This window comes from Martes martes (assembly GCF_963455335.1).
Source record: "Martes martes genome assembly, chromosome: X".
NCBI classification, from domain to species: domain Eukaryota; kingdom Metazoa; phylum Chordata; class Mammalia; order Carnivora; family Mustelidae; genus Martes; species Martes martes.
The window spans coordinates 76,589,391-76,614,156 of NC_137897.1; the positions used below are offsets into that span (position 1 = coordinate 76,589,391).

The 24,766-nt window shown below is 41.6% G+C and overlaps 1 protein-coding gene across 1 annotated transcript; it reads right to left on the reverse strand.

Moving 5' to 3' along the window:
- Nucleotides 1–216: 216 nt before the first annotated feature.
- On the reverse strand, nucleotides 217–24,559 carry NOX1 (NADPH oxidase 1; the record flags this gene model as incomplete). Its single annotated transcript, XM_080794760.1, has 12 exons — nucleotides 217–343; nucleotides 4,385–4,509; nucleotides 5,247–5,409; nucleotides 5,627–5,862; nucleotides 6,955–7,047; nucleotides 12,996–13,128; nucleotides 13,217–13,398; nucleotides 13,503–13,654; nucleotides 14,353–14,437; nucleotides 14,677–14,787; nucleotides 19,218–19,313; nucleotides 24,515–24,559. 12 exons carry the CDS (start codon nucleotides 24,557–24,559, stop codon nucleotides 217–219), a joined length of 1,548 nt encoding a protein of 515 aa, XP_080650886.1.
- Nucleotides 24,560–24,766: the final 207 nt, after the last annotated feature.

Below are 24,766 nucleotides of genomic sequence, written 5' to 3' on the forward strand. Positions count from 1 at the left end.
TCCCAAGAAAGGATCCATGGCCTTTGCCATTAGCATGACATGAAGATCAGTGACATCCAAGTTGAATCCAATCAAAAAAGAGATGCCAGGGAGTCAGAGCCTGAGAAGCATGTTACCATCCTTTAAATGGCTGTACCCAAACCTGATCAGACCAGGTAACTTGTTGGAGATTCAGGGGAGAGACTAAATGCAGATTAGCACCCTTGTTCCTATAGATCAGAAGTTCTCTTTGTTGAAGTAGAATTGAACCTTCCTGGGATCCAGACTGGAGTATTGGTGACAGCGTTTGCTCAGACTCTTTGCCAGAGTCTGAGGACCACATAGGAAGACTCCCACCACAGACCTGCAGGAATCGAACAATCAAAAGGCTAGAATCCAGCAAAAGGGGCTAATGTCAGTGTGGATGGAGAAACTGCCTCTGCCAGGCCTCTACTACTGCCAACATCCTGCCTATTCAGCTGTTGACTCCCTCACATTATTCATGGTAGTTTTCTCACCTTTTCTGCCTGGAAGCCCCAAATGTGCTCTCAGCCCTTGTCACACTCTCAGCATGCAGCCTTGCCTAGACTGTCGAGAGAACAGAAACTCAGGAGATAGTGCAGGATAGAGGCAAAGTGCTAGACCCTGGAGCCCTTGGAGCCAGCTATCTGGGTTGAAATTGCAGCTCTGACACTTAGCCCAGCTGGGTGACTTCAGGCAAGTCTCTTTAACCTCTCTGTTGCAGGTATCCCCCCTGTAAGATGGGGATCAAAACAGTCCCCACCTCACAGGGTTGTTTTGGGGTTTAAATGAAAAACGTATGTAAAGCAATTCAAAAAATGCCTGGCACACAGCAAGTGGATATGTGTTTGCTGCCAGTAGAGCCATCCACTGTGCATCTGTCCCCACACCACAATTTCTCACACTAAAGAGGTGATGAGCCTTCTTGCCAAGGATAATCTTCCTAACTGTGCTCTGGGTCTCACCCTCACCTTCCCTCTCTCATACCTTCCTCTCCCTTCTTTTTCACTTAATTCAGATATAATTCACATGTCCTAACATTCACCTTTTTAAAGTGTACAGTTAGTGCCTTTTTAGAGAGAGAGAGAGAGAACAGGGAGGGGGAGAAGGAGAGAGAGAATCCTAAGTAGGCTCCACATTCAGCATGGAGCCCAGCATGGGGCTCGATCTCAGGACCCTGAGATCATGACCTGAGCTGAAATCAAGAGTCAGACCCTAAACCTACAGAGTGACCTGGGCACCCCTACAGTTAGTGCTTTTTCGTATAGCCACAAAGTTGTGTACCCATCACCACTATCTAATCCAAGAACATTTTTATCACCCCCAAAAGAAACCCCATACACATTAGGAGTCAGTCACTGCCCATTTCCTCCCAACCACCTTCACCCAGCCCCAGACAATCAAATCTACTTTTTATCTCTAGATTTGCTTGTTCTGAACATTTCACATAAATGGAATCATACAGGGGCGCCTGGGTGGCTCAGTTGGTTATGCATCTGCCTTTGGCTCGGGTCATGATTCCAGGGTCCTGGGATCGAGCTCCAGCAGCAGGCTCCTTGCTAGGCGGGAAGCCTGCTTGTGTTCCTTCTCTTGCTGTGCCCCTCTCTGTCAGATAAATAAATAAATAAATCTTTTTTTTTTTTTATGGAAAGCTACACACATATCCAGGGCAAGATGTGTGCTCAGGAAAGACCTGAGAAGACACTAGTCTCCCTCCCCTGGCTCATCTCTAGATTCAGTGCTAGCAGGAAGTGAAGGCTGAGGAGTAGAAAGAAAACAGAATGAAGAATGATGAACAGAGCCTAAGAGATCTGTGGGACACCATCAAGTGGACAACATACACATATGAAATTCCCAGAAAGAAAAGAAGAGAAAGGTGCAGAAAGAATATTTGAGGAAATAATGGCTGAAAATTTCCCAGATTTGATGAAAAGACATGAATCTACATATTCAAGAACCCCAATGAGCTCCAAATATGATACTCAAAGAGATCTACCCTGAGGCATAATGAGTCCCATGTATCAAACTGTTAAAAACCAAAGACAAAGAGAGACTCTTAAAAGCAGCAAGAAAGAAGTGACACAACACATACAAAGAATCTTCAATAAGATTTTTAGCTAATTTCTCATTGGAAACATTGCAGGCAAGAAGTCAGTGAAATGACATATTTAAAGTGCTGGCGGGGCACCTGGGTGGCTCAATCAGTTAAGCATCTGCCTTGGGCTTGAGTCATGATCCCAGGGTCCCAGGATCAAGTGCTGCATGGGGGAGGGGGTTCCCTGCTCAGCGGGGAGTCTGCTTTTTCCCTCTGCTGCTCCCCCTGCTTGTGCACTCTTGTGCTCTCTCTCTGTCAAATAAATAAATTAAATCTTTAAAAAATGAAATAAGATAAATGGAACCATACACTATGTGGCCTTTGGGGTCTGGTTCTTGCGCTTAACATGCTATTTTCAAGGTTCATCCATGTTATAGCATGTGTCAGTACTTTGCTCCTTTTTTTACAGCTTAATAAGATCCCACCGTGTGGATATACCATATGTTGTTTATCCCTTCTTCTGTTGATGGATAACTTGACTTATTTTCACTTTTTGGCTATTCTATATGCATTCATGTATAAGTTGTTGTGTGGCTAGCAAAGGCTGTTTTCAATTCTCCTGGGTATATACTTAGGAGCAAAATTGCTGGGTCATGTTGCTACTATGTTCATCATTTTGAGGAAATGCCAGAGTTTTCCCAAAGTGCCTCACCATTTCACATTCCCACAAGCAATGTGGGAGGAACTCTCCTATAATTTCTCCACCTCTTCACCTACTCTTATTGCCCATCTTTTTTTTTTTTAAGCTTTGTTTGAGAGAGAGAGAGAGAGAGAGAGAGCGAGCACAAGCGGGGGGAGGGGCAGAGGGAGAAGCAGACTCCCCGCTGAACAGGGAGCCCAATGCAGGGCTCAATACCAGGACCCTGAGACCATGACCTGAGCCGAAGTCAGATGCTCAACTGACAGAGCCACCAAGGATGGGCCCCTTATTGCTCACATTTTATTATGGCCACCCTAGCCCTCTCCCCATTTTTGCATATTTACTTTATTCCTCTCTAGTGGCTCCTGTTCTGTCTGTAAGTATGCTTAGATCATCATTAAGTTAAATAAGCATTTCCTGAATCCTGCCACACCTCCAACACTGTTGACCACACTTCTCTAATATTTCCTTCCTTGGCTTCTGAGACACCATTTCTCCACATTCTCCTACTTCCTCCATGGCTCATCTTTCACCCTTCCCACCTGATGTAAGCATTCCTTACTCTGTCCTCAGCCACCCACTCTCCTGGCAATCTCATCCATTCTCACAGCTTCAACTATGGTCAGCTCAATAATTAACATAATCACTTTTGTTTAAATGCTGCTTTACTGTTTACATAGCATTTTTCATGTCTGTATTGTTTAATGTTTACAACAAGTCTGCAAGTGAGTAGAGAGGGCGTTTACTAACTTAACCCCCATTTCATAGATAAGAAATCAGAAGATCAGAGGACTTTCTAGCTCAAGTTCCCAGAAATGGAAAGTGTCAGAACTAGTGTTAGGACCAAAGATCATCTGAATCCGAGTGACTAAGTGTCCTGACCATTGCTTTCGTGAGGCCTGCCCTGATCACCCCCATGTGGGCATAGACTTTCCTTCCCTCCATGTCCATGTACTTGTTTCATGGAGTGGATCATTCTGTTTTGAGTGAATTGTATGCACCTCTTATTAAAATGTGTGCTCCTTAAAGGTGAGAACTATATTCTATTTCTCTTTCAACCTCCAAACCTTCTAGAATAGTGAGTGTTGAGCTTATAGAAGGTAACCAATAATGTCTGTGGAATTGAATTGATCTTCGGCTGCCAGCTTGTTCCAGGAACTTACCTAATGATCAGCTCAATCTCGTTCCCCTTGAAATGACTGATTTCATGGCACAAGATTTTCCTATATGCTCTAACATATCTCAAAACTCTTCCAGAAATACAGAGGTCAGGTCATCATTTAATTAGATAATACACTCCAAACCTTTCTTACTTTAACCAGGGATTATTAAGGCCCAAAACAATGCATTTGAATTTTTCCAGTTTTCCATTTTATTTGATAATACTGATCGGAACTGAATCCCCTTGCCTCACTGCTGGAATGGAGGACTTGTAGGGGCAGAAAACATCTTCTCATCCATTACAAGGTCATACCCTTATTTGGCTAAAACCCCAGATGAAATTTTGTTCAGCTTGAAGCAAGAATCTGAGAGTGGGGCAAACAGTTTCTGCCCCAGAGACCTTTTCCCAAAGAGTGTTCAACATGCTATAATGTTTTTCCTAAACCCTAACTCTGCAGACTCAGCTAACTAGAGAAGAATATACATACCTGGGGTGGGCATTAGCTATTGTAGAAAACTCATTGTCCCACATGGGTCTCCCAAAAGAGGTTTTCTGTTTCAGACCTGTCAGGATGTCAGTGGCCTTGTCAAAGTTTAATGCAGCATGACCGGCCTGAAGGCAAAGAAATAAAAGTTAGAAAAAAGCAGTTTCTGACAGATATCTCTTCCTTCAGTCACTTTTAAACTTGGGGGTGGGGGTGAGGGCAGGTAAGAAATCATAAGAAATAATTATTTCCAATGAGCATGCACGATCTTGTCTGACATTGATCTTGCATCTAACATGAGAATTAGTGTGTTCTCTGAACTCACAATGTTGCTGTCCCATCCGGTAAGGAAGAGACGGTAGTTTAGAAAATCCACTTTGCCTAATTCCTCCATCTCACGTTCCAGAGACACCAACAGGTTATTGAACCAGGCAAAGGCACCTGTCTCCCTGCAGATCCAGTAGAAATAGATCTGGAATCAGCAAGAGAGAACATAACCTTATTCAAGTGTCTTTAAGATGTCCATTTGGTGACATGACTATTATATATACTCTCTATTTGTTGGTCACATCTATGGGTGATCTGAAAAATCAGTCATACAAAAGCAGCATAAAGGTCCAGAGTTCTTATGACATCCCTTAAGGAAAAAGACTTCCAACGTCATCTTTGGTTCTAGGTGATTTTAAACTCCAAACTGAAAATGAAGACCCTGGTCCTATGATAAATCTATGGAAATGGATGCCTTGGCAGAGAGAAGAGATCACTCATTCTCATAGCTCCAGGGACCAGTTGTAAAGAGGTTAAGCCATGAAAGCAATGGACCAGTCAGGCCCAGACCAGATGAAAAGAAGTATGAGGGAGTTACCGTTTGTGTTTTAAGGTTGTGATCTGCATGCCGAAATTTGTACCAGATAGATTTTAAGATGGAAGCAAAGGGGGTGACCCCAATTCCTGCGCCGACCAACACAGCCACTTCATACTGGAAGACATCTTCACTGACAGTGCCAAAGGGACCATCCACTTCAATCCTGGCGGCAGACAGAAGACAATGGGCAAGTGAAGTCTCGCCTCCATTCCCCACCTCAAACATCCCTCCCAGGACATAGCTGCTCCCATGGTTCATGCAGTGCCTATTTATTTTAATCATATTTTGATTGCACGAGACTTAAAGTACAACAAGGAATTGCTTTCTCTTTTCTGCCTGTCTGCGTCTGCTGTGGGTCTCGGCTGCTCTCCAGGACCTACCTGGGAATTGGTGATGGCTGCTGCTCAAAAGCCCTGATGAGATTTTCTGTCCAGTCGCCTGCTGCTCTGATATGAATGGAGAAGAAGTCTTCCTCTGGAGCAGAGGTCAGAGTAAAGGGATGCCACTCCAAGTAAGAGATGGAGGGACAATTAACAAAAATATACTGTCCCACTTCCATGCTGAAGCCACGCTTGTTCATCTGCAATTCCAGGACTTTGGATGGGTGCATGACAACCTATGAATGAAGCATAGAGGCCAAAGGAGGCAAACTCAAATGGCAACAGGAGCAGGCAGATGAAATAAGTCAGTAAAGCAAGAGGGCTGGCGAAGGCGGTGAACTGCGAGCAGTCCTTTCGAAAGAGGGCAGCATTGACTGTCCAGACAGTGGGTGCACTGTGGAACCCACTGTTTCACATGGAACTCAACGTTATCGGGTTGCCTGATTCTTCAGTAGAAGACAGAAGGGCCATTTTTCTTATACTGTGAAAGCCTCCCTCTGGATGTTTAAATGTCAGCAACCAATTCAACTTTCCAAAAAATCAGCATGCAGGCCAGCCGGAGGATGTCTGTGGGCTCTCCCAGGCTACCTGTTTGTGGCCTCTGATGAAGACCCATGCTGATGATCTTGACCAAACCCCTTTCCCCACAGTTCTGTCTAGCACTGGAGGAACTAAAGTGTGTTGCCCCAGTTCCTTCTTATTCCCTCCAGGGTGAAAACATGGCAATCTATTCCTATAATCAGGAAAAAAATAACTCTTATCACAGCTAGAGGAAAGTGCATATTCTTTTTTAAAAAACTTTTTTAAAGATGTATTCATTTATTTTAGGGGAGGAGGGGTAAAAGGAGAGGGAGAGAGACTCCCAAGCAGACTCCACACTGAGTTCGGAGCCCGGCGTAGGGCTCCATCCCACAACTCTGACTCAGATCAGGACCTGAGCTGAAACCAGGAGTGGGATGCTTAACTGACTGCGCCATCCATGTGCCCCAAGTACATATTCTTTTTTTAAAGTTTTTAAAAAATACTCTCTACACCCCATGTGGGATTTGAACTCATGACCCCAAGAACCAGAGTCACACTCTCCTCCCACTGAGTCAGCCAGGTGCCCCGGAAAAGACACAATTTTTTTTTTAAGATTTTTATTTATTTGACAGAGAGAGATCACAAGTAGGCAGAGAGGCAGCCGGGGGGCGGGGGACAGGGAAGCAGGCTCCCCACTGAGCAGAGAGCCCGATGCAGGGCTCTATCCCAGGACCCTGGGACCATGACCTGAGCCGAAGGCAGAGGCTTAATCCACTGAGCCACCCAGGCGCCCACATATTCTTTACCTTGGTAATCACAACCTTCTGCTGTGAGTGATAAAATCGAACAATCCTTTCAAAGATATAAAGAACTCCTGGTGCAAGGATCCACTTCCAAGACTACAGAGAGAGAGAGAATAAAGAATGAGGTTACATATTAATCTCCTGTTGAGGATTTATATGGGTAGCAGTCCATTTCTTCATTCAATAATATTTATCAAGTTCTCTGATGTGTATCATTATCAAGCCACTAATTTCACCAACTCTTACAGACGGAAATGGAAATGAAAAAATTATAACAGTTTGTTTGCTAATATGTGACTCATAAAGCAGGATCATTTCCTGAGTTTTACAAGTCTCACTAGGAAGCAAAAGAAAAGCACAGAAATGAAATATGTGGTAATTATACATATAATGTATATTATATATATTCTTAAATTTCATATAAATGTTAATTTTAAGATTCCAAGACACTCTTCCAGTACAATTTGTCCAACCTGAAAAACCAACAGAGAAGCAGATGATTAAAAACAAAACAAACTAACAAGGGAAAGCATGTGGCTGACACTATTTGTACCACTACATAAAACTTGGTATTTACCCGTCACCTCTTTTCTCAGGTGCTCAAAACACCTAACACAGTAACATACTTTTTATCTTCTCTACATCTTTTTTAAAAGCAGCCTTTCTACCCCCCTGAGATTCTCTCAAAGGTAGCAGGTTGCTTCCTATGCACAGGAACTACTAAAAATGTATTTCCTAGGAATGCTAACTCATGTCCTTTCTCACACAACTGCTTCAGCATGAAACATCAGAACTGTGTGGAATGAGGTTTCTTATGCTGTTTCAGGCAAACAACTTCCTTGCGTATCTCCAGGGAGGAAAGAGGCAGGGATGTGGCAGGTGAACTTGAGAGCGGGTATTACACAATTTTGATGCTACTCCTTATTTGGAAAAAAAAATTCTCCATGTCTTCAGAGAAAACACACAAAAAATATATTTAAGAAGTGGCTAATAACAACATGGCAAAAAAATTTTTTTGACCTCAGAAATATTCAGAGAAGTGAATTTTAAACCAAAATAGCACTTTAGTCTCTCAGGTTGGAAAACAACATTAAACAATAATGCCCACCATTAACTGGGATGCAGGGACATGGGCACATTCACATGTGCAATCAGTGGAGGGACAAATTAGTAGTATCTTCCCAGAGAGCAATTTGGCGATACATCCCAACAGTCTTAAAAGCATTCCTTCTATTTGACCCAGAAATATCACTTCTAGGAAATGGAGCATAAAGATATAATTAAGGCATGCACAAAGTATATGAGTATAGGAATGGCTCTATTATTTACTAAGAAAAAAATGACAAAAATGGCATACCACACAGATTTTTTTTTTGCTAATACCAAACTGTCTTTTTTCATTTTTCTTTTTATTTCATTTTTTGTATTGAGATATAACTGACATATACCATTACATTAGTTTCAGGTGTACACCATAATGATTCGATATTTGTATATATTACAAAATGATCACAATAAGTATAGTTAATATCCGTCACCATACATCATTGCAAAAATTTTTTTCTTGTGCTGAGAACTTTGAATATCTACTCTCTTAGCGAATTTCAAATATGCAATACAGTATTATTAACTAGAGTCGCCATGCTGTACATGACATACCCATGACTTATTTATTTTATAACTGGAAGTTTGTATCTTTGGCCATCTTCACTCATTTTGCTCACTCCCCCATCCCCTATGTCTGGAAACCATCAATCTGTTCCCTGTACCTGTGAGTTAGGTTCATTAAAGTAAGATTCCACATACAGTGAGATCATACAGTATTTGTCATTTTTCCATCTGACTTATCTCACTTTGCATAATGCCCTCAAGGTCATTAAAAATGGTCACATAAGGGTGCCTGGGTGGTTCAGTGGGTTGAGCCTCTGCCTACGGCCCAGGTCACGGTCCCAGGGTCCTGGGATCGAGGCCCGCATCAGGCTCTCTGCTCAGCGGGGAGCCTGCTTCCCCCTCTCCTCTCTCTCTGCCTGCCTCTCTGGCTACTTGTGATCTCTCTCTCTGTCAAATAAATAAATAAAATCTTTTTTAAAAAAATGATCACATAAAAAATGACAAAATGGTATACATAGAGCTTTTTAAAAACAAATATTTCAGTGAAACAGCAGAAAGAGAAATTAAGAAAGCAACACCATTTACTATTACACCAAAAATAATAAAATACCTAAGAATAAATTTAACCAAAGAGGTGAAATATTTATACTCTGAAAACCACAAAGCACTGATGAAAGAAATTGAAGATGATACAAAGAAATGGAAAGACATTCCATGGTCATGGATTGGAAGATAAGTACTGTTAAAAAGTGTGTACTGGGGCACCTGGATGGCTCAGTCATTAAGCATCTGCCTTCAGCTAGGGTTGTGGTCCCAGGGTCCTGGGATCAAGCCTGCATCAGGCTTCCTGCTCAACGGGTAGGCTGCTTCTCCCTCTGCCTCTGCCCCTGCTTGTGTTCCCTCTCTCACAGTGTCTCTGTCAAATAAATAAATATTTAAAATAAATGTGTGTACTACCCATAGAAATCTGCAGATTTAATGTGATCCTTATCAAAATATCAACAGCATTTTTCACAGAACTAGAACAAACAATCCTAAAATTTATGTGGAACTACAGAAGACCCCAAATAGCCAAAGCAATTTTGAAAAAGAAAAACAAAACTGGAGGCATCACAATCCCAGACTTCAAGTTATATTACAAAGCTGTAGTAATCAAAACAGTATGGTACTGGCACAAAAATAGACACATAGGACAATGGAACAGAATAGAAAACCCAGAAATGAGCCCACAACTGTATCATCAATTAATCTTCAACAAAGGAGGAAAGAATATCTAATGGGAAAAAGTCTCTTCAACAAATGGTGTTGGGAAAATTGGTCAACAGCACGCCAAAGAATGAAACTGGACCACTTTCTTATATCATCCACAGAAATAAACTCAAAAATGTATTAAAGACCAAAATGAAACCACACAAATCCTAAAATAGAGCACAGGCAGTAATTTCTCTGACATCAGCTTTAGCAACATTTCTCTAGTTATGTCTTCTGAGGTAAGGGAAATAAAAGTAAAAATAAACTATTGGGACCACATCAAAATAAAAAGCTTCTGCACAGCAAAGGAAGCAATCATCAAAACTGAAAGGCAACCTCCAGAATGGGAGAAGATATTTTCCAATGACAAATCTGATGAAGGATTAGTATCCAAAGTATATTAAGAACTCATCAAACTCAACACCCATAGACCATTTTTTTAAATAATGCAGTTAAAAAAATGAGCAGAAGACACGAGTAGACATTTTTCCAAAGAAGACATACAGAGTGCCAACAGACACATGAAAAGTTGCTCAACATCACTCATCAACAGGGAAATGTAAATCAAAACTATAATAAGATATTGCCTTAGACAAGTTAGAATGGCTGAAATGAACAACACAGGAAACAACATGTTGGCAAAGATGCAAAGAACAGAGAACCTTCTTGCACTGTTGGTGGGAATGCAAACTGGTGAGGTCACTCTGGAAAACAGTACAGAGGTTCCTCAAAAAGTTAAAAATAAAACTACCCTATGACCCAGTAGTTACACTGTTAGGTATTTACCCAAAGGATATAGAAATAATAATTCAAAGGGATATGTGCACTGGGATGTTTATAACAGCATCATCCACAATAGTCAAATTATGGGAAGAGCCCGACTGATGAATGGATAAAGAACAGGTGGGGTATGTGTGTGTGTGTGTGTGTGTGTGTGTGTGTGTGTGTAATGGAATATTACTCAACCATTAAAAAGAATGAAATTTTAAAAAAGAATGAAATCTTGCCATTTGCAATGACGTGGATGGACCTAGAGAGCATTATGCTAAGTGAAATAAGTCAGAGAAAGACAAATGCCATATTATTTCACTCATACGTAGAATATAAGAAACAAAGCAAATGAGTATAGGGAAAGAAAGAGAGAGAGAGGGAAACCAAGAAACAGACTCTTAAACATAGCAACAGACTGATGGTTACCAGAGGGGAAATGGGTGGGGGGATAGGTGAAATAGGTGATGGGGATTAAGGAGTGCACTTGTGATGAGCACTGGGTGTTGTATGGAAGTGCTGAATCACTAAATTGTACACCTGAAACTAATATTACACTGTATGTTAACTAAATGGAATTTAAATTAAAACTTAAAATTTACATATAATACATTTTAATACATATTTATTTAAATTTATTCTATTTTATTTTCTGACTTCATTTAAATTTATTCTATTTTATTTTCTGACTTCAAGGTCTTTCCTTTTTTATTTTTTTAAAGGTTTTATTTATTTGACAGACAAGAGATCACAAGTAGGCAGAGAGGCAGGCAGAGAGAGAGGGGAAAGCAGGCTCCCTGCTGAGCAGAGAGCCTGACGCGAGGATCAATCCCAGGACCCTGAGATCATGACCAGAGCTGAAGGCAGAGGCTTAACCCACTGAGCCACCCAGGCGCCCCTATTATTCCCATTTTTGATGAGGACCAAGATATTGCTCTTAATTCTGCAACTGACTTAAAGACTTTAATCACCCTCAGAGCACTTTGAGACGCCACAAGTCAACCTTTTCCCTCCATTTATTCCTCCATCTAACATATTTTATGAGCATGCAAAGGTAAACCATGATATCCACAATAATTTTCCCAAGGCATACCTTGAGTTCCCTGGAACCCAGTTTCTTGATTGTCCACTATTTAACAATTTCCAAGCATGTTCTTATAACACCAAAGAAAGCTGACTTTGAGAGTGCTTTTTTAAAAAAGTTGAACTCATAGAAACAGAGACTAGGAAGGTAGGTAACCAGGGCCTGAGACGGGAGGTGGGAGAGTGATCGAAAATGCTGGTCAAAAGGTATGTGACTTCAGTCATAAGATGAATAAGCTCTGGGGATCTAATGTAAAGCATGGTGACTACAGTTGATAATACTGTATAGCATGCTTGAAATTTGTTGAAAGAGTAGATCTTAAGCATTCTCACCACACACGCACAAAATAGAAACTATGTGAGGTGATGTATGTATTAATTAATCTCATTACGGTGATCATTTCACAGTATGCATGTATCACTCCCCCCAAGAAAACTGATTGGATTTCAGTGGTCAAGAGCACAATCTTTGGAATCTGGAAAGCCTGGGCTTGAATTCCGATTCCACTAGTTACTTACTGTGAGAACTTGACAGTTGAATCTTCTTGAATCCTCGTCCTATTGTCTCATAATGGAGACCAAAAAAATACCTACCTCATCAATTATTGTTTTGCATAAATGAGATAATCCATATTACACAGCAAACCTGTCCCGTGGTAAACACTATTAATAATGTGAGGTATCAGGATGCCTGGGTGGCTCAGTTGGTTAAGTGGCTGCCTTCGGCTCAAGCCATGATCCCAGCATCCTGGGATGGAGTCCCACATTGGGCTCCTTGCTCAGCAGGGAGCCTGCTTCTCCCTCTGCCTCTGCCTGCCACTCTGTCTGCCTGTGCTCACTCTCTCTGACAAACAAATAAATAAAATCTTTAAAAAAAAAAAAAAAGAATGTGAGGGGGCGCCTGGGTGGCTCAGTGGGTTAAGCCTTTGCCTTTGGCTCAGGTCATGATCCCAGGGTCCTGGGATGGAGCCCCGCATCGGGCTCTCTGCACAGCGGGGAGCCTGCTTCCCTTCCTCTCTCTCTCTCTCTCTGCCTGCTTCTCTGCCTACTTGTGATCTCTGTCTGAAAAATAAATAAATAAAATCTTAAAAAAAATAATGTGAGGTATCATTATTTTGGAGAGGGTCTCACAACATGCAATAACCATTAGTCCTTCCTCTTCAGGATCCCCTGTTGATGGTAATTCCCTTGATGGTAGGAACCTTGTGAATATATCCTCCATAGGACTCAGCACAGTGCTGAACTAATAACAGTAACAATAGTAAGAGTAATAATAACCACAACAATAACAGCTTCCAGCAAGAGTCTACCCTTGTCTATGGGGCTCTTACCTCAGCAGGGAGCCCTTCAAATTGGGGATCCTTACAATGGGACTCCTGATCATCCCAGTGCTTGAAAGATTCTGCACACCTGTGAGGATGACTCTCATTCAGGCTCTCTTCTGTTTGACCCCGGACAAGTCCACTGAGACAGAAAAAGAAGGACAGTTTGGGGCAAAGAATTATGCAAGGTCAGGGGCTGGGGCACGAGAATGAGGGTTCGAGGACCTTACCCAATGCCGTGAATCCCTAAACCAATGATATAGATGATAAAAATATGGTGTGTGTACCAGAAGACCTCAAAATAACTCCTCCGGATAAACTCCATAGCTGATGTCACCATGAGAACCAGAGCTACTGTGATGATCAGGCCAGTGAGACCAGCAATGCTGGTAAATGTCACATACTCCACTGTCTACAAAAGGAGAAATTTCAGCCTGACACAACAGGTGCCAATCATGCCATGCCCTTCCATACTCGTGACCAGATCGCAGATGCTTTGCCATTGAGTCAACTCACCATGTTTGGAGACTGGAGAGGATTTAGCCAAGAATCTTCCCCTTTCTCTTTATGAGATAGGGTGGAGAGAACAAAGGCAAGGGACCCATCTCTGGCCTGTCGGCTTCTGCTGTAGTGTTCAAAGTTGAACAGGTGTGCAATGATGTGAATGGCTAAATGGAAAGATGACGGTGAATTGAAATGTGTCTCAGAAACATCACTGCAGGCATGCCCCACTAGCAAAGGAGAAACCTATAGATAGTGTCTAGCAGAATGCTGAGTCCACAGAAAGTGCCAGATAAATCTTGATTGCAGAGAGAACGAAGATCTTTTGTATTCTCATTCTGTTCCCAAAAGAATCGAATATAAGTTCCATGAAAATAGGCCTACAGGGGCACCTGGGTGACTCTGTTAAGTGTCTGCCTTCAGCTCAGGTCATGATCCCAGGGTCCTAGGGTCCAGCTCTGCTTCAGGCTCCTTGATCAGCCTGCTCAGTGGGGAGCCTGCTTCTCCCTCCACTACTCCCTCTGCTTGTGCTCTCTTGCTTTCTCTGTCAAATAAATAAATAAAATCTCGAAAGAAAGAGAGAAAGGAAGAAAGGAAGGAAGAGAGAGAGAAGAAAAAAAGAAAGAAAGAAAGAAAGAAAGAAAGAAAGAAAGAAAGAAAGAAAGAGGAAGGGAGGGGTGGAGGAAGGAGGGAAGGAAGGAAGGAAGGAAGGAAGGAAGGAAGGACAGACAGACTGCCTACAGCAGTGCCTGGCAAATAGTGCCAGGTGTTTGAAAAATACTTTCCGAATGTCTAAATGTGGAGATGAACGAAACTATACTCTGAATGCTCACGAGTTTGCAGATTTGTGGTTTGCATCAGTTACCTGTGAGTAGGCAGATCATATATGCTACCAGCTTGTGGAAGATGAGGTTGTGACCCAATTGCTTTCTCAGGGTATGCCTGCAAAACTACAAATGGAAATTGATCAAGGTCAGGTGTCTCCAGGCAATTTATAAAATTCAGTAACCCATAACCAACATGTCTTAGAGCATACCAATACCCACCCACCCTTGCCTACCCCCTTGGCTACCAAAGGAGACCCTGGTTTCCCTTCCTAGGAGTTTGAAGGTATTGGGTTGCCCCACTGAGGAGTTCAGGGTCTCTTGTCTTTAATGTGAAAGTTGACTTAGGAATGGTTGAGACTCACTGAGCAGGTGCCCCTCAGGAAGGACAGCAGATTTCGACACACAGGAAGCAGGATCAACATGCTGTTAAAATTCAGGCAGCGAGCAGAGGCTCGGGCCCAGGCCAATGCCGACTAGAGCAGAGGAGAGAAGAGATCATCAGCTGCTTCATCCCATCATCTAGGAAGTGAGAACAGCCCAGTCCACCTGTCTGAGACCTGGAAAAGGGCGACGTCTTCCTCACCCCTTTCTCAGTAGTCAGCACACTAGGTCTAGGCTCTCTGTTTGCAAAATGACAGAACATTTGCTGAACTTAACAGTAAATTGAGAAATTCTCATGACAAGTGACTTGGAGATATTTGACTATACATCTAACAATACAAAAGAGAATAGGATTCAATAACTTCACATTAACAAATACATTCTATCGATGTAATACTTTGCAATGAGTATCTGTGCTTAATACACTCAATTATTGGTGTGCCTGGGTGGCTCAGTCGGTTAAGCGTCTGCCTTCTGCCTTTGGTTTGGGTCATGATCTCAGGGTCCTGGGATGCAACCCCTGTGTCATCGGGCTTCCTGCTCATCGGGGAGTCTGCTTCTCCCTCTGCCTCTGCCCCTCACCCCTGCTCAGGCTCTCTCTCATTATCTCTCTCTCAAATAAAAAAATAAAATATTGAAAAAAAACACACTCGGGTGCCTGGGTGGCTCAGTCAGTTAAGCGGCTGCCTTCAGCTTGGATCATGATCCCCCGGTCCTGGGATTGAGCCCCGCATCAGGCTCCCTGCTCAGCAGAGAGCCTGCTTCTCCCTCACCCTCTGCTTGTCTCTCTGCCTACTTGTGCTCTCCTTCTGTCAAATAAATAAAATCTTTGAAAAAATACACTCAATTATTATTTTACTGTCATTTGCAAAACAATCTTGAAGATTGTATATATTTTTATTTGCATTTTAAATAAAGCTTATATATTTGGAAGTATAATTACAGACGGTGACTATTTCTTCTCTTTTCTGTACTTTCTAATGTTGCCATTATAAGCATGTACTCATCATGTAAACAACAAAAAATTTACCATTTATATTTAAGTCACCTTTAATGATTGAATACAGCTTAGGCAAAACTAGTGAACCCCTCAGAGCAAACATTTTAAACTCAGGCCAAGAATTGAGAAAGGAGAGCTTCTGAGAACAGAATTTCAAACCGATTTCCTTGGGTGGCCAGGCAGCATACATCAAGATCAGTCTGTTCCAGCAGTACAAGTTGCCAGAAAAAGAGACAAGGAAGCCATGCTTCAAGCCAAGTACTTAGGCCCCAAACAGGCTTGATTAGGTATCGGCCAGACAGAACATGCTCAACTCCATGGTGGTCAAGTCCAACTTCCCTCCTTGACTCTGTGGAACTGGTCTCTGAGTCAGTTTCCTGTACTTGGGGCTGCAAGCTATACACTGTGCCAATGTCATAACAGCCAGCCTTACACATGTGCCAATCAGTGACTCACCAAAAGGAAGAATATGGGTCAGAGTGAATGGTTTAATATTTTTAGCACAAAAGCTCATTTTCCATGAGACACCTAAACCCGGGGCAAGGTGACATCGAGCCAAGTTAGATCTGCCTGACGTCCATAATGGCTTACCACATTCGGCAGCACAGTGAACAGGAACTGCCCTACTGTTTCCCATTTCTGGCTCTTCCATACGACCTGTGTTTTTTCCCTCTGCTGAGTCACACTCCGACTGTTTTTCAGAGAGACATTCTGTTCCATTTCTGAGTAAATTTTCTCTGCTCATCTTAAAGATCCTGCCTTTCCACATTGGTTTGCGCAGCTTGCTTATTTGAGACACAGAGGTTTCTTAAAGCTAAAATCAGCAAGTGAGTGAAAAATACAGGACTACACACTTTCACAGTTCCATATTCCAGAGGGGCTATCTGTATGGGATGAATTCTTTTTAGAGGAAATCTTCTTTCCCCATTGCAGTGCACCGAAATATCCCAATTTATGTGCACTTCTCAATATCAACAACACCTGATGTTCCAGTTCAGCTGCTGCTGTGATTAATGTCTCACTGACTATGAATTTAAACTGCTTCTCCTGTTACCTATTTGCTCTGCTTCATAATGAATCAAATAACTCTCTGTATTTTCCTAGAGAAAGCACAAATTCAAGAAATAACTACAGAATGATTAAATAAATTATGGCACATCAATGCCATGGATGGCTAGGGTCTTCAAAGGATGAGAGCTATACACAGGGGAGTAGGAGTGGTAAATGTTTAAGAACCAGCTTTCCAGGGAAGAGAGGAGATCTTGATTTCCAGCCTTTGCCAATTTACATGATGTCAATACCCCTGTCATGGCAGATTTCAAGATACCAATTTGCTGTACCTGAACACCATGAATACAGGGCTGGGAAGAGATGCACGCAGAGGCTATTGCAAGCTGGTACAAGCTAGTTCCAGCATATCACTAGTTACATACCCACATGGAAAGCTATCTGAACTACATTAAGTGTAAGAAGCAATTTCCTGCCAATATCAACAATATGATCCCTTTTTTGGTGAAAACAAAACAAAAAAACCCTCAAACACACCAAAAAAACCAACAAATAAAAAGACCTCTTTGCTATAGTGTATGTATTTTTCCAAATTCATAGAATGGTACATACACCCAAAAAAAGGGCAAATTTTACTCAGGCAGGAAATTAAAAAGTGAATAAGAATAGTACCCACCTCAAAAACAAAACTTGTGTGTCTGATGCCTCTGTGAACTTACATCAGTGTATCTGTACAGACACACACAGAAACTATTAACAGTGGTTATCTCTGGGGAATAGAGTGGGAGGGCAATTTTCACATTTTTACTTACACATTTCTGTATCATTTGCTGTCACAGAAAGTAGCATTATTTATAATTAAATGTTCTTAATAGAGAAGATTTTAATAAATGAAGTGAATGAAATGTCCACAGGATATCAACATGATTCATTTTTCTGCTGTGACTTTTTGGTCATAAGCTAATTAAGCTCTTAATAACTAGTCACATGTATTGCATCACTCTCTTACTAAAAAGCTATTTTTAAAATAAATTAACACTTCCTTTAGAGTTATGGTTTCCAAAGAAGGATCAAGGAACAACATTTAAAATAGAAAACAGCAGGGTGAAATAAGCCATGAACAGAACATTCAAATTGGTTGTGATCTCAACATGGATCCTTTGATCATAGAGAGAAAAGAAGTATTTTTTAGGACAAACTCTTTAAACATGTACCTTGGACAGGTCTTTGTGGAAAGCCAAGATCTAATCAAGATGAAAGTGATTTAACCAAACCCCTTACCTGCTACTGAAAAACTCACTAGAGTTAGCAGTCAAATTTGCTTTCCTAAGACTGATAAGCCTATGAGACAATCAGTCTCACCTCCATGCTTCTCTCTGGTCACCTCCACACCCACGTGCTCTATCCACTCCCCACCCTCCCTCTTCTATTCTTCACCTACCACTTCCACAGCCTTCTCCATCCTGTTATTCTCACCCGACCCCTGCCTTTCTTCAGGTCTTGACTTCTGCCATGCTACTCACCCCACAGACCCCCCATGTATCCCTCTTTTTAGACGGAGAGGTGTTTTTCCATGAGATCAGTCCACAGCGGTGGCTTTCAAGATGTTTATTTACTTGTTTTAAACCAAACTCTTTCTGGAAATCATAAGCAGGAGTCCATAAGACAAATAAAGGCTGAGGAGCGCCTGGGTGGCTCAGTTGGTGAAGCCTCTGCCTTTGGCTCAGGTGGTGATCCCGGGGTCCTGGGATCAAGTCCCACGCGGGGCTCCCTGCTCAGTAGGGAGTCTACTTCTCCCATCCCTTTCCTCCCACTCATGTGGTGTGTGCTCTCTCTCTCTCACACACACACATAAAAATGAATAAATAAATCTTTTTTAAAAAAGGCAGGTAAAGGCTGCTTTGAATGAAGCAGGGGCAGGGGCAGGAGGTCTACTCAGATTTCCCCTCACACCCCATGGTAGTACTTGAGTCATTTTAAAATGACTGCTTAATAGTTTTCTTTACTGTGTGTTTTTATCATGGGGTCTGGGGAGTGTGCCTTACATAGAGCTGTCAGATTTAGTGAACAAAAGTACCAGATGCCCAGCTAAATCTGAACTTCAGATTTTAAAAAGTGAGTAATTTTTTTAGCATACCTATGTCCCAAGCTATACTCAAAATACAGTTATACCAAAAAGTGATTTATTTTTCTGGAATTCAAATTTAACTGGGAGAGGGGGGCGCCTGGGTGGCTCAGTCGTTTAAGCATCTGCCTTCAGGTCAGGTCATGATCCTGAAGTCCCGGGATCCAACCTCCCCACACCCCCTCGGTCTCCGTCTTCCTCTCCCTCTGCTCTTCACCCAGATCATGCTCTCTCTCTCTCTGGGCATCCTGTATTTTTTTTTCTGGGTACCCTAACCCTAGCGGAAATTGGGGCATTTGGGTCTCAAAGGAGCCAAGGTGACAAATAACCAGCCAAACAAACAAACAAAAAACCCTAGAGATTCTCCATATTGAAAGTGTGATACTCACCCCCAAGATTTCTCTTGTATAGTAGTACTTATCGGCTTTCTCATATGACTGGAAGGCATGCACAAAGAGGAAAATATTCAGCCCCAACCAAGTAGCCTGGAGGAAGAAAAAAACAAGCAAAGAACCAAGTAAAATTTGGCTATGGGAAGGAATAGATAAGGGATAGGAAATAGTGTCACCATTTGGCTCTTTTATGTTTATCTCTTTTCATTGTAAATGAATACAATCCCTCAAGTATCCAACTTACTTTCAGAGAGAGTTAGCACTTCAAGACATGCATTCGTCAGATGCTAATGACCAGGGTCAGCAAACCCAGGCCCATGGGCCAAATCTAGCTCACCGTTTATTTTGTACAGCCTACAAATTAAGAATGGTTTTTACTTTTTTGTTTGTTCTCACATATTTATTTTTTAAATATTTTATTTATTTATTAGAGAGAGAGAGAGCGCGCGCGCACAAGCAGGGGGAGCAGCAGGTAGAGGGAGAGGGAGAAGCAGGGAGCCCTGCATTGGGCTCCCACCAAGCAGGGAGCCCAATGCCAATGCGGGGCTTGATCTCAGGACCCCAGGATCATGACCCAAGCTGAAGGCAGACGTCTAACCAACTAAGCCACCCAGGTGTCCCTGTTTCCCCACATTTAAATGGTTGGAAAAATCAAAAGAAGAATAACATTTCATGATGTGACAATTACATGAAATTCTAATTTCAGTGTCCATAAATAAAGTGGTACTGGAACTTAGCCACACCTACTTATTCTTACATTGTTTACGGCTGCTTTCATCATTCAGTGGAAGTAGTGAGTAGCTGTGAAAGAGACCATAGGGCCTAGCAAAACCTAAAATACATTCTACCTGGCCCTTTGCAGAAAACATCTGCCAGCTTCTGGACTGGAAACATTCCAACCATTGTAACTAAAAGATGGCAATAAGTGAATAAATGGATTTTTAAAGAAACAAAGAATAAATTTAAAATCTATAACAATACCAATGTGGAAAGGACTAAACGATTCCAGATGGGCCTGCCTCTTTAATTACTCCCTGACACACATTTTCCTGTTTTTAGATTGTGAGTCTCTTTTCAAATTAACCTATCATTGCTCTGGACTCAGCTGAGCTCTTAAGACTGCTTTTGTCTATTCCAGGCTCTGTCCCTGTGCTGGCAAAGGGGAATTTGGAACCCACTGCCCCATTGCCTTGGAGACCAACCAAGGCAGCTCTGGCCCAAGCTTTGAAGTGCTACTTTGTAACTGAGCAGAACTCAAGGGCACTGGGAGGCCCTTAATATATATTGCTGGCCCCAGGATGGATCAGAACCATCTCAGCCCGGCAAGTAGAGAGCCTTTAGCTTAGGGCTTGGCTTGTTCAGATTCCCTAGATCTGGACCACTCACTCACACACCTCCAGCAGCATAAGCATAGTGATTTAAAGTGATATTGGAGGGCGCCGGGTGGTTCAGTCGTTAGGCATCTAGATGCCTTTGGCTTAGGTCGAGATCCTGGAGTCCTGGGATGTAGTCCCACGTTGAGCTCCCTGCTCAGCAGGGAGACTGCTTCTCCCACTGCCCTACCCTCTCTGCTTATGATGCATGCCCTTCCCTTCTGCTTTCTCTCTCTCTCTCTCCAATAAATAAATAAATAAATAAATAAATAAATCTTAGAAAAATAAAGTGATAGTGGAGTCAAACTCCTTGGGCTCAAATTCTGGCTTCACCACTTTCTAGCTCTGTAATCTTAGACAGATATGTTATTTAACTTCTCTAAATCTTAGTGTATTCCATAAAGTGAAGAGAATAATGATATCTACCCTCAGAGCAATGCTGTGAGGCTTACATGAAATAATTATGCAGAGTGATTAATACAACAGTCGGTGCATTGTAGGAGCTCAATAAATGCTAACTCCAGATCTAGGTTATTCCAGTCTTCACTAATCCATTTCTTCCTGCATCCTTTGCTCAGGCTCCATTTCCAGAATTGAGTGTCTTTCAGAGATTCTTGATCCTAATAGAAAAAGAGCGGTGAGAGCCACAGACACCTCAAGAGTTCCAAAGACAGAGAGAGCAGAACAATTTCAGGATCTGAGAGTTCTTTGCCTCTGTGTCAGACCATCACCAACTGTAGGCAAGGTGAATACAGTGACATCTGGGAGTAAGGCATTCTATTTCGCACCTTCACTATCATTTCCTCCATTATGGGTGGAAAGTGAGGTAGAAGACCTGGCCAAAAGGGGGGAGGTAAGAATGTTTTTCGAATAATTTATTTTTTTTATTTTAAAAAATAGTGCCAGGGGTGCCTACATGATGCAGTCTGTTAAGTGCTTGACTCTTGGTTTTAGCTCAGGTCATGATCTTGGAGTCTTGAGATCGAACTTGAAACCAGCTTCCTGCTCAGCTTGGAATCTGCTAGAATCTCTCTCTCTCTCTCTCTCTCTCTCTCTTTCTCTCCCTCTCCCTCTGCCCTGCTCCCCTGCATGCTCTTTCTCTCTCAAATTAAATAAATAAATCTTTTTTTTTTTTGAATAGTGCGGGGCATCTGGGTGGCTCAATTTGTTGAGCATCTGCCTTTGGCTCAGGTCATGATCCCAGGTTCCTGGGACTGAGCCCCAGGTTGGGCTCTCCACTCAGCGGAAAGTCTGCTTCTCCCTCTCCCTCTGCCCCTTCACCTCCCCTGATCATGCTTTCTCGCTCTCACTCTTGCTCTCTCTCTCTCAAATAAATAAATAAAATCTCTAAAAAAATAATGCATAAGTGTATATGTCAGAGATAGCAAGAAGTCTGAGCCTGCCAGCAAGATTGGTAGGGGGTGGAAATTCAAAGCTACATAGTTAAATGTGAGTCACTATAATGGGTGATGAACTCTCTGAGCAAAAACTAAGAGAGAGATACAAAATGCAGAGGATTTTAGAACTAGAAGCAAACTTATATTTGTATCTAATCTAGTTATTTAATTTATCGCACACACACACACACAGGTGACCCAAAGTCTACAAAGAATAAATAATTTGATCAAAATCCCTCAATTAACACCAGAAATGAAACTCATTTCCAGGTTCCCTGTCTCTTCAACTAGTGCAAAAAGAATTAAATATACAGGATCGAGTGTTGAAAATATAAAGCATAGGGTAACCTGCCAAAATAAGCACTGGGCCTTTTGTTGAATGCAAAACAAACAACCTTCCAGGGGAATATGATTGCTCTTAACGCCTTTTTCCCTCAAGCACCTGGGCCATCCTAGGGGACACAAAGGAAAAAGATGGAAGAAAATAGAATACCCCAGAAGGGGATGACACGAAGATCTAGGAAAGTGAGAAAGGACAAAGGGAGTTCCAAGCTTGGGGGTGGCTCAGAAATGGAAGAAAGAGTGGGGATAGGTGTGTGTGTGTGTGTGTGTGTGTGTGTGTGTGTGTAAGGAGAAGGAGGTTGTGCATACGTGGCGTGCAGGGTAAAGAATTTCTGGCCTGAACACTGGGAAGGTGGGTTTGAGTGATCGTTCTGCAATCCATTCACAGTGTGACATATGGGTCTTATTTTCCTTGTGAAAAATAAAGGAGCTGCTTTATAGCTGCACTAGGCAATGCCGTAGCCACTACCCACATGTGATCACTGGAAATGTGGCTAGTCCTAATGCAGATACACTGTAAGTGCAAAATACATATCTGGTTTCGAAAACTTAGGAAAAATAAAAGACATTAAATGATCTCATTTTATTATTTTCTTTTGTCTTTTTTTTAATATTTTTTTGAGTGGAAAGTTTATTGGAAATTATATGTCAAGCATAATTTACTATATGTTGGCTAACTGAACATTTTAAAAAAGATGAAAATTACTTAAAACAAATTAAAAACCTCTATAAAAGTTCAGGACATTCGGTATTTTAAGATAAAACTAGGAAAGTTATAGTATCATGGTTAAGAAAATAATATTTATGAGAAGCTATACATTTTTAAATTATAGAAAACATGAAAAACAAATATCTAACAAAATGTCTTGCCATTGCTCTGGGGGAGAAGATGAGGACAAATATTTTGTATTTCATTTATATATATTTATTAAAAGATTTCCCATATGACATTTCAAATAGTCCCATTTCCCTCGTATTTTTGGTATAATACATGAATTCACACAAAGGAGATGGAATAAATAAAATTACAAATGTTGTAGAAAAGTAAACCACATCACACTCAAATACACTGTGAATTACTGCAAAGTGCATAACCCGAACATGTAAGACATATTAGTTTTAGAAAAAGAGCACTGCCCACCCCCATCTTGTTAATATTTTCAATATTGATTACATGTTGAAAGGATAACATTTTTAAAAGATTTCTAATCTATTCATTTGTCAAGAGAGAGAGAGCACAAGCAGAGGGAGCAGGAGGCAGAAGGAGAAGCAAGATCCCCTCTGAACAGGGATCCCGACGCAGGACTCGATCCCAGGACCCTGGGATCCTGACCTGAGCTGAAGGCAGATGCTTAACCAACTGAGTCACCCAGGCACTCTGAATGGATAACATTTTTGATATATTGGGTTAAACTAAATAAACTACTGGACATTAATATCACCTACTTCTTCTTACCTTTTGCAACCTAAGTACTAGAAAAATTTTTAATTACATATGTAGCTCACATTCCATTTCTAAAATGGAGAGCACTGGGCAATGATCACCAAGAATATTTCTATCTCAAACATTCAATGATTTTATGAAATCTTGCTGTTGGTAGTATGGAAAGGATGAAGAGAAACGAAGGCTGCATGGCAGTAGTTAGAAGTGACATGGAAGAGAAAAAAGATGGAAAATGAAAACACTGAGATTCCAAATACTTGAGGCTTATATCATTTGTCTCTTTACCAACCAATTTCTGGAGTTGGATTTTTTTCCCTTTTCTAAAATGGTGAAATACATCATATACACAAGATTTTATAAAACATGTGTAATATTAGAGTTGGGCTTTTAACTGATAACTGGCCTCAATGGGCCCCATATTGGCATAGAATATTTCCATTTCAAATAACTCTAGAAATATTAACAAACAGGGGCGCTTGGCTGGCTCAGTTGGTTAAGCATCTGCCTTCAGCTCAGGTCAGGATCCTGGAGACCCAGGATTGAGCCCCATGTTGGGCTTCCCACTCACCAGGAAGTCTGCTTCTCCCTCTGCCCTTCACCCGACTCGTGCTCTATCTCTCTCTCTCTCAAATAACTAAATAAAGTCTTTTAAAAAAGAAATATTAACAAATTACTCTGTTTACAAATTACTCAAATTACTCTCTTAAGAATAATTCATAGATTGGAAACATTACTTACCAGAAACAAAACTGAGAACCAGTGGTTAACCACCCAGTTGCCCATTGTCAAGAGCTGGTTTGGAGTCTCTCTAGGCAGCAGGGAAAATTCAGCAACCTGGATTCTGGAGAGGTTCTTCAGGGTTGGGACCTCTGTCTAGCTCAGAGTATGTGAGTCTTTAAGAAATGAAAGATGCACAATTACCCAGAAAGCTTCAAGGAGTGAAATAAGTGCATTCTGCCTTCCTCCTCTGGACGGAACTATGTTATCAGC